General features: G+C 32.6%; 1 protein-coding gene across 1 annotated transcript; it reads left to right on the top strand.

Moving 5' to 3' along the window:
* Nucleotides 1-7,742: 7,742 nt before the first annotated feature.
* Nucleotides 7,743-9,574, top strand: LOC131640898 (uncharacterized). Its single transcript, XM_058911265.1, has 2 exons — nt 7,743-8,385; nt 8,574-9,574. Exons 1-2 carry the CDS (start codon nt 7,743-7,745, stop codon nt 9,572-9,574), a joined length of 1,644 nt encoding a protein of 547 aa, XP_058767248.1.
* The last annotated feature ends 782 nt before the right edge of the window (nt 9,575-10,356 follow it).

Here is a 10,356-nt window from a genome sequence, read left to right as displayed (position 1 = left end):
AAATCATGTGCACCCTTCACACGGATGAAGTGTGACTTGAAATCCTCCAACATTCACCAATTCCATGCGTTTTGATTGCTAATCATCTTCTGGAAGCTTTTTAGAGTTGGTTAGGAACAAAAAACACGTGTTTAAGTGACTTGTAACCGGATTAAAGGAATTTCAAATTCAGATCATGAAGGATTCTTACGCTTCAAGTAACCAACTTCAATGTGCCAAGGTTTATGATCTCATTCCTTCTGCATTTGGAAGCTCTTGCTACAAGGTTTACAATGTGCCAAGAAAGGTTTCATTTGGACATTTGAGTATAAAATTACAAGTCCTAAAAGTTGGTAGAAAAATCTGCTTCTCTACTTAGAAAAAATTCTAAGTTTTTGTCCTTCTTGAGTACACAACTTTGGATTAGGGCTTCTAAAAATTGGCTTGTACGTTTTCCATTTTTCTTTGAGCCAAATGATATTATCTTTATGATGAACATGATGCAAAAATAATTAACTTCATTGGTTCCATGAATCAAGAGATATGGTGTTGGCAACTTGGACAAAAACAAGGCAGTTGCCCGAAGTCATTTCATCAAACACCTTGGTGCAAATGCCAAAAGTGCATCTTAGAGCTTGAATTAGCCAAAAGTCCCAACATGAAAACTGTATAGAATGGAAAAATAAGATTATGTACAAAAGTTATACAAGAGAAAGTTAATTTTGCACCAATTGGCCTTGAGGTCAGTTTTGCACACCAAATATGCCTTGAAACCCTAGGCACACTAACATGACCTATAAAGTTTTCTCTTCAAACATGATCTTCCACTTATATTTTGCTCTTTAACTTTAAATATGGATCAAAGTAGACTCACTCAAGATCACTATTCAAAAATAATGGGCTCAAGATGATGAAAATTGGCCAAGTTATGATACTTTGAAGTTAGTACACAATTCATTAACATTCAAAGGAGACTTGTAATGTCTTCTATCATTTGATGACTTTCTTTAAAAAAATTCTTCTTGACTTTTGAATAGAAGTTATTGACGATGTCAAGGAGAGTATTTTAAAAAAGGAAGCACTCTAAAAGTTGAAAATTGACGAAGTTATGCCCTTCTAATCATAGAATCAAGAACTTGTCAAATTAGGTATATCTTCTTGAATCAACGTTGAACTTTTATTGCATAATAAAGCATGAGGGGGTACATATGACCTTGAAATGATATTCTCTTGAAGCACACTTGATTGTGAGGTTCATAGAAGATTGAGGTTCATAGCTTGATTGTGTCAACATTTGAGCTAAATTGTTTATGTTTCAATCTGCTTTTAGAAGCAATATCTTGTAAACATTCCATTTATAAATCTGTTGAGATTTGTATTCCTCAAGTGACTAGGTTGTTAATCTGTATATTTGAGAGGGCTAATGTGTCTTTCTAGACTCCTAGAGGTTGTTTGTAATCTTTCAAGATTAGTGGATTAAGTCATTTTCTAAGACGAAATCACCTTGGAGGGTGGACAGAATTAACCTCTTCTAAGTTGAACCTAGATGACTCAAAGTGTTCTTTTTCTTCTCGCTTTTTAACTATCTCTCTAAACATTTGAAACCTTTTTTGATAAAGTTTTAAAGTTTAGAAAACCCAATTAAAACTCCCCTTCTTGCGTTGTTAACTTATTTTGGTAATTTTAATTCACTTCTGTTTAAGTTAATTGGTAAAATATAATCACATAAATAATATTTTAAAACTTAATGAATTAAAATGACGTGGAATAAATTTTACATGCGAGCTCAAAACAAATGTGTCATGTCACTAAAAATAGGCACCAAATAAAAAGGGGACCAAAATTCACTTGAAAACTTTAAAAAGAGACTAAAATAGTTGTTTTTAAAGTGGGGTGACCAAAATCAAAAAAAGTAATAAATAGGAAGACCAAAGTTACAATTAAGTCTTTTTATTTTTATTTTTCAAAAGTTCACATTTTCCTGTTTTAACAAATAAAACATTTACTTATATGAAAAAATTGTCACTAACACATTTAGTAATTTATAAAATGTTATTTTTTAAATTTGTAAATATTATATACGAATATAATAAAGTAAACAATTGAAATGTTATAGCCAAGTGATCAAGTGCTTTAGTCATTGAAGCTGACACAAGTTCGGTGACTAAATATCGATCACTAAATTGTCTAGCATTTTTTCAACTGAAAATGGATAGTTCCTTTATTGGTCGCTAAATGTTATAAAGACTGATTTATAATATTTATAATTTATTTATAACAATCTCGTGCAATCGCACGGGGCATAGTAGTTCCTTTATTGACTAAACTCGTGACTAAATTTGTAAATATTATATACGAATATAAGTAATAAGTGAATATAAGTAATAAGTATACCAATTGAAATGTTATAGCCAAGTGGTCAGGTGCTTAGTCATTGAAGCTGTCACAAGTTCGGTGACTAAATATCGATTACTAAATTGTCTTGCATTTTTTCAATTGAAGATGGATAGTTCCTTTATTGGTCGCTAAATGTTATAATGACTTAATTGACTAAATATCGGTAACTACTAATATTTTTATAATTATATTATTTATAACAATCCCGTGCAATCGCAATACCGCAGTGGTAAAATTTAATAAGGAAGAAAAAAAATATTTTTTAAAAAATTAATTTTATATATAAACCTCTTTTAAGATTGGATATTACAGTCGTAGTTTTGATTGCTAATTCGGTGGTTAATTTTATTATATGACCGATTTAGTGACGTTCAAATTTTATGAATATGATGTCAAAATTCGGTGGTTATAGTGATTGAAATTTTTTAATCACTAATTCGATAACTACAAGCAAATTTTCTTTAGTGTAGAGGCGGTCTGTTTATGAAACCCTTGTTCAGTAAATATTATATTTTCTTGCTCCCGTACACACTCATCTTCTTTCTTTACTATTTTTTCTTTAATATGGCGAGGATACCTAATCAAACCCAAAAAACAAAACTAGTGGGGCTATCACTTTTCCTTATCATGGATCAAGCAAGGTTTCCTAATCGCAGGATAGAGATGACCGTAATCCCTCGAGTCACGTATCTTCTACGTCTAACTGCAAAGATTAATTTTTCAGATTGGGAGTATGAGAGAGACCACGTTTAAAAAAATTAATATTTTGATATTTTTATGATAATTTTGGTTTGAGACAAAAAATTGTCATAGGGTTTATTGAGGAACAAAAGTTCATGTTTTTGTTGAAATGTTGCCATCTGTCTTTTTCAATTCCATGATTAATTTCTACATCAAATATGATACAAAATAGTGGTATCGTCCTGTTACTCCTTTTTTTAGTAAATTTAATGCACCTAAAAGTATTTGTATTTAAACATGTCTAGTAAATTTAATGCACATAAGATTATTTATGTTCAAACATTCAAAGACAAAGAAATCCCACATAAAGAGTATTTATATTCAAACATTCAAAGACATACAAATTCCAAAGGTATCGTTGAAAGTAACTCTTAATTTATTAGGAGGAGTCTCTATTTTTTATTTTAGTGAAAAGATAAAAAAACATAATGATAATTATTTTTTGGGTGGATCATATAACTTATCGCCACATTTGCATTTCCATGTTTCCGCATCTGGCGGCACTGACACAAGGATAGGATTGCAAGGACTACAATTGCCACAACTGTCTTTGCAACTTGGAGGATGTGACCCAATTTTACTAAAAACCTTTCTTGACAACAAACCCTTGACCTCATCGGATTTGATTTGCGGCACAAGCTTCTCTTCAATTTTCTCAATATGCTAAAAAAACATAACAGTTAACTATAAATTATTAATAAGTTAATACAACTACAATCATCATTTTTATCAAATGTACTACAAAAGTTCTTATTTACAAATATTAGGAATTTACTATAGTTTAATAATAATAATTTTTGTTTTAACCAATTTTTTAAAAACTGGATTGAATCGGCTGGTTTGTTTTAACCAATTTTTTAAAAACTGGATTGAATCGGCTGGTTGAACCTGTTCAACCTCGAACCGTTGTCTAGTCCGGTTCGATTTGAACCAACAAGTCGTTATGTCTATAAAATTGGAATAAAATCGTTTCAATCGCAAAAAACTAATATAACCTTAAAACCGAGATCGGTTTTGGTGAATCAAACGATTCAAAAAATCAATTTTTTTAAATGTTTTACTTCTCTTGTTTTCTTTGTTTAAATCTAAAAATAATTAATTATAACAAACATTTAAAATTGAATGGATGAAAAATAAAGAATAAAATTGAAAGACGCGAAGATAATGCAAATGTAAACAGAAAAAGAAGAAATAATGTAGTTTTTGTGGACATGAGATAAGTGATGTTTGGTCTTGGAAGAGATGAAAAAAATTATACTGATAAAAAACTTGTGTCTTTGAGTGAAGGAATTAGGACAATATATAAATATTGATCCTGAACTAATTTTTTATTTGTTATCGCGCCTTACATTTCATTTTTCTTCTTTTGTAAGCTTGTTTATTAGTACTATATTTATTTGAGAATTTTATTTTATAAATTATTATATAAATTAATTTTATTAAGACATTTAATAGTATATTTATTTTATCTTTTTAGTTAAATAAAATATATGATTTACCCACAGTTAAATCGATTGAACCTTGATCCATATATTTTAACAATTCATTCTCCGATTCGGTTTTTAAAACATTGGTTTTAACTTGAAACAATATCAAATAATAATATAGGTTATAAATATTAAAAAAACATATACATTGTGAAATAGTAGTAAGGAGGATGATGCTATACCTGAATATCTATCTCACTTTTGGAAGTCATGGAACATCTAACTTCTACAATAAAAAATATTAGGTGTTAATAAGATGAAGATGTAATATAAATATAATATTTAATAAATAAATGTATAATTTGTTAGTAAAACCAGAAATCAATATAAAATGAATTTTTTTAATGTTTTTTTAATGCATAACAACCATTCATAAATGTTATTTTTAGGATAATTAAAATTAAAACAGAAAAATAAAGAAAAAATTAATGATTATAACTGAAACAATATAAAAATAATGTTTAATTAAAAATAATGTTTAATTAAAAATAGCATTATTGTTAAGAAGAAATGGAGAAGTATAATATCAAAGAATTGATACCTCTTGATGTAATGGATGAGGCAATAATAGAACTGAAGATCACTGACAGCGAGAAAAATGTGACAAAATAAAGCTGGGCTTTGTTCTTTAACATTGTAAAGGTACTAAACACTACTTTTTTTGTTGTTGAAAAAACGGAATCACTACATTTATATTTATATATGGTAACATTATGTTATAAAATGAGAACATTGTTTGGGCATTGATATGACATTGACTAAAAATTTCTTATTTTGACTTTCTAGAACATGAATATATTTACTGTGAATTTCATTTTTTTAACTTTATACAAAATAAAAATATTAACTATAAGATTCTTTCAGTCAAATCTTTATCTAAAATTTGAACAGAGTTAAATATTATGATAACAAATTATATGAATAATTTATCATTAACTTGAAAATAAAATATACAAAATAGTTTTATTATGATGGTTAAAAATTTTGATTCACGTATACTCTATATACTCTAGGATAATTTCATTGGGCTCGAGAGAAGTGAAGCCCACAGCCCAAAGAAGTTGAGAAAGGTCAATTGAAGTATCGAGCTGACTTGGTCTTGAATTCCTCGACTGTAACTTGAGTCGTCTGATCCCAATCCATGCCTATCACTTAGCCATCTATCCATCTTACGTGGAAAAAGATGGTTTTTAAGAGAAAGCTACTTTGGTCTCTTAGTAAAACAGGAAATTGTCCCTCTAAATTAGGAGTACTGTAATAAATAACACTTTTTATGACAAATATTTCACCCCGAACATGCTAAAAATCGGGAGTATAGGTCATAAGAGTGTCATGCTTGATTAAAAAAAGTTAAACAACTTTTTCCTCAGTTTTAAGAAAATCGAGGTAACATATCTATAAGTGATAAGTGCTTTATTCATACTAAAATGACTTATTATAACATAGCACTTATCTTGCTTATTTGACCTATTTCTCACATAAAAACCCCCAATTATTGAATAAACTATTATTGTGCAAGATTACTTGGCTTGGTTTGTTTTTGTGCAGGATTTGGCCTTAAAGCAAAAACCAGAAAACAGAGCATTCGCTGCAGCGAACTATATTTCGCTGTAGCGAACTCCAGGCACTCAAAGGCAAAAATCCAGAAACAGTGCATTCGCTGCAGCGAAAGGTAGCGAATGGTAGCGAAGGCCCGATTCGCTGCAGCGAACCATATTTCGGTGTAGCGAATGAAGTCAGAATCAAACTTCCCAGTTTCGCTAGCAGCAAGCAGTAGCGAGGTACATTCGTTGCAGCGAACCATATTTCGCTGTAGCGAACTTTGGAGGTTTCTAGAAGATTTGAATTTCTTAAAGCTGAAGAAAACATTCGCTGTAGCGAAATATCCTTCGCGTAGCGAACTCTGGCGGTTCAACAAAGACTTAACCCTGAAGCAAACGTTCGATGTAGCGAACTTCTGTTCGCGTAGCGAACTCAGGCGGCCAGAACTGCTATAAAAGGAGCAGAACTCATTTCAGAATTAATTCATTCAGTTTCTATCATTGTAACACTTTTGTAATAGCAGTAGAATAGAAATATAAGAGGTTTTTAGGGAGAAGGAGCTGGAGATACATCGAGAGTCGAGAAATCGTCATTGATGTCGTTCCAACTCAAATTTTCCATTGAGCTTCAAACTACCATGAGTAGCTAAATCCCTCTCTTGTTGGGATTGGTCGTAGTTCACCAAACAGTATGTATTTTCTTTGATCATGGCGTTATATATAATTTATGTTTGAATCATTATCGTTGTTATCTTCGTTTTTACCGTTTATTTCATGGATTGAATTGATATTGACAAATACGATTCTAATCTCGATCCAAGATAACAACTATTAAACTCTAAATGCTAGACATCGATTTAGGTTTAATATTCACTTCAAGTATTGAAACTTAATGCTACCGTATCGTTTAATAGGCTGAGAAATCGTCGATTAAACCATAAGGTAGAAATCTCAACAAACGTTTAGACATGAACTTTGTTGTGAGCAATACGTGATGATATTGAAACAAGCATACATTATGTATAAATGATCTAAGATTTACATATTGAATCGGTGGATGAAAACCAATTCCCAACAAGTCTATTCCTCTAAACTTATCTTTCGTTATTTACGCATTTTTACTTTCCGTAACTTTCAACCAAACAAACTTGAAACCTTATGCTTAGAACTATAGAAATTGTTGAACGGTTTTGATATCGCTCCAATCCCTGTGGATACGATAATATAAAATACTTACATTTGAATTGTACTTTCTACAACATCAAATTGGCGCCGTTGCCGGGGATTGGCGTTTAAGGTATTAAAACATCGCAATCGTTTCTATACTTTTAAGCTTTGTGAATCTGTTTATATATTGTATATATTTTTCTGTTTTTCGAAACTTTTGCTCAAGTGTTTGGATAGGTGAAAGAAATTTTTTTTTATGCTTCGAGGCAAAAGTTCAAAGGAACAACTTCTTTTTGATCCCGAGATCGAAAGAACAATCCGAAAGAACAAAAGGCAAACAAAGAGGCAAAAACAACTATCCAAACAGAAAAACCAAAAGAAAGGAGCTTCTACATCAAATATTTCCTCAAATCATCCTATCAAAGAGACAATGGCCGAAGAAAACCATGTGGAACCACCCTGCGAAAGCAGCCCAAGACGGTTCGATCATCTCACCAATAACCCAGCCGCACGACGAGCTGAGATGAAAACAGGTATGCTACAAATCATGTACGCTAACCCTTTTTCAGGTTTTAACCATGAAGATCCATACACCCACCTCACCAAATTCTATGAGATCGCTGGTACATTAGGAACACCGGCAGCCGAAGAAGAAGCCGTGTTCATGAGACTATTTCCGCACTCATTGATTGGGAAAGCAAAGGAATGGTATCTCGATCAATCAACAGAAACCATGACCAATTGGAACGTTTTGGAGAAAAATTTTCTTAGCAGGTTTTTCTCACATAATCGATTCATGGACGCGAAAACAGCCATCGCCACATTTACTCAAGCCGCAAATGAAACATTATGTGAAGCATGGGAACGTTATAAATCCATGCTAAGAAAGTGTCCAAATCATGGTTTTGATAACCTCTCACAAATCCACATCTTCCGCAATGGATTGCTACCTCAACCGAAACTCTTACTCGATGCAACATCTGGTGGCTCGTTATTAGCAAAAAGCGCAGAAGAAGCAGCGACTATTATCAACAAAATGGCTCTCACAAACCACCAAGTGCAACACAATCGAGGTAACGTGCAAAAGAAAGCTGGAATTTTGGAATTAGGCACGAATGACGCAATCCTGGCCCAAAATAAACTGCTCACTCAAACTATGGAAGAATTAACGAAACAATTATCCAAGCTACCTCAACAACTCAAAGAAATGCACGGTTCTCAAGCACATCACAACAAGTAGCTGTTTGTGAGTTATGCACAGGGGATCACCAAACTGGTTTTTGCCCTCCACTCAATGAAGAAGTGAACTATCTTGGAAATCAACAACAAAGGCAAACTCCATACCAAAATAACCAAGGTTATCCGTACAACAACAACACAAGCTATGGCCAAAACAGATCAAATCAATACCAAAGTTACACGCATTCAGACAAGCTTTCAAAGATAGAGGATACCTTGAATCAATTTATGCAACTGTCCATGGCAAACCAGAAAAACACCGATGCATCAATAAGAAATCTTGAAACGCAAGTTGGACAAATTGCAAAGCAACTAAGTGATCAACAAAGAGGTACGTTCACCGCATCTACTCAAACCAATCCAAAAGAGAATTGCAATTCAATCACAACAATAAAAGTAGAAGTGGTTGAAAATAAAGTTGGGGAGAGTGAAAAAGAAAAGATGGTGGTGATGGAAAATCAAGAAGAAAACAATGAAAAGAAGGATGAAGCAAAGGCGACCGATCCTGGACAAGTTACCTTACCAGTTACCATTGGAAATATCTATTTTGATAATGCTTTAGTTGATCTTGGATCAAGCGTCAATCTTCTTCCATTATCCACCATGAGAAAGATTGAAGATCTTCATTTGAGCCCTACGACAATGAAATTACAACTTGCTGACAAGTCAACCACAAAACCAATTGGCGTGATGAAAGACGTAAAGATCAAATTGGAAAGTTTTCAATGTTCAACTGACTTTGTGGTAATAAGCATGAACGGTAATGAAGACGGCCCTCCAATCTTAGGTCGTCCCTTCATAAAACTGGCAAGAATGATGATTGACGTGGATGAAAGGAAAATGAAGGTAAGGCACAAAGATGGAGAAATCAATTTCACATTGTTTCAACACAAGGAGGATGATTATTCCAAAGATAAAGCTCCTGATGAATTAGGCCTGGAAGCATTAAAAGAAATGGACAATAAAGAAAGGCCAAAGGATGGTGGCAAGAACATTTTGACGAATTCATACAAACCACCATAATGCTTACTCGAAACAGGCGTCGAGCTAATGACGTTAAACAAGCACTTATTGGGAGGTAACCCAACTTTTCATTGCTTTCATTTCCTTTATGCATAAATAATAGATTAGTAGGAAGAAAATGGCATGATATAACACAAAGAAAATTCTGCAGAAAAATGCAGAGTTCGCTACGCGAAGCCCTGCTTCGCTGCAGCGAACGCAGCAAGTTCAGAAAAAAATCTTTTCCAATCATGCCATCTTTTTCATTTTGATTTCTGTGTGTTTTCACTTTTGAGCTATAGATGACTTATGACCAATTCATGATGCTTGTTGTCCTCTAACAATGAATTGAAAGAAGAAGCATAGAGTGGAAAATCAATTTCACATAAACCAAAAGAACAAGGTTAAGGACATGAGTTGAAAAGATTGCACTATCCAAGGTACATGTTTAATGCTTTCTTAGAATTTAGTATATACATGACATGAGTAGGCTGCATAAAACCAGTTCATACAAACCTATGCCATGACATGTTTTCATATGAATCACTTAGTTCTAAAACAAGAAAGTGAGGTAGCCTTCCATTGTTCACTATATGCTAATGAGACTGACAAATTCTTGTTTTAACTCGTTTGATTCATGCTTAAATCTTGCATTTATGTTGGTAATTGCAAAGACATAGAAGGGATTAAGGCAATTCTTTGAAATTGAGCATAACTACTAAACCAAATATAGCCTCATTGTCCCTTGTGAGTGAGTGATCTTTTGCAACCCCTTTTGAGCCATATGACAATGAATCTATCAT

The sequence above is a fragment of the Vicia villosa genome, unplaced genomic scaffold, assembly GCF_029867415.1.
Source record: "Vicia villosa cultivar HV-30 ecotype Madison, WI unplaced genomic scaffold, Vvil1.0 ctg.003379F_1_1, whole genome shotgun sequence".
Taxonomy (NCBI): domain Eukaryota; kingdom Viridiplantae; phylum Streptophyta; class Magnoliopsida; order Fabales; family Fabaceae; genus Vicia; species Vicia villosa.
Note: the sequence above shows the minus strand (reverse complement) of the source record. Positions and strands in the feature narration are given on the sequence as shown.

Bases quoted from the DNA above. Each gene is read 5' to 3' on its own strand.
- LOC131640898 (XM_058911265.1), top strand. From the start codon at position 7,743: ATGGCCGAAGAAAACCATGTGGAACCACCCTGCGAAAGCAGCCCAAGA. The intron at 8,386-8,573 runs GTAACGTGCAAA...AGTTATGCACAG, and splicing joins CCAAGTGCAACACAATCGAG to GGGATCACCAAACTGGTTTT.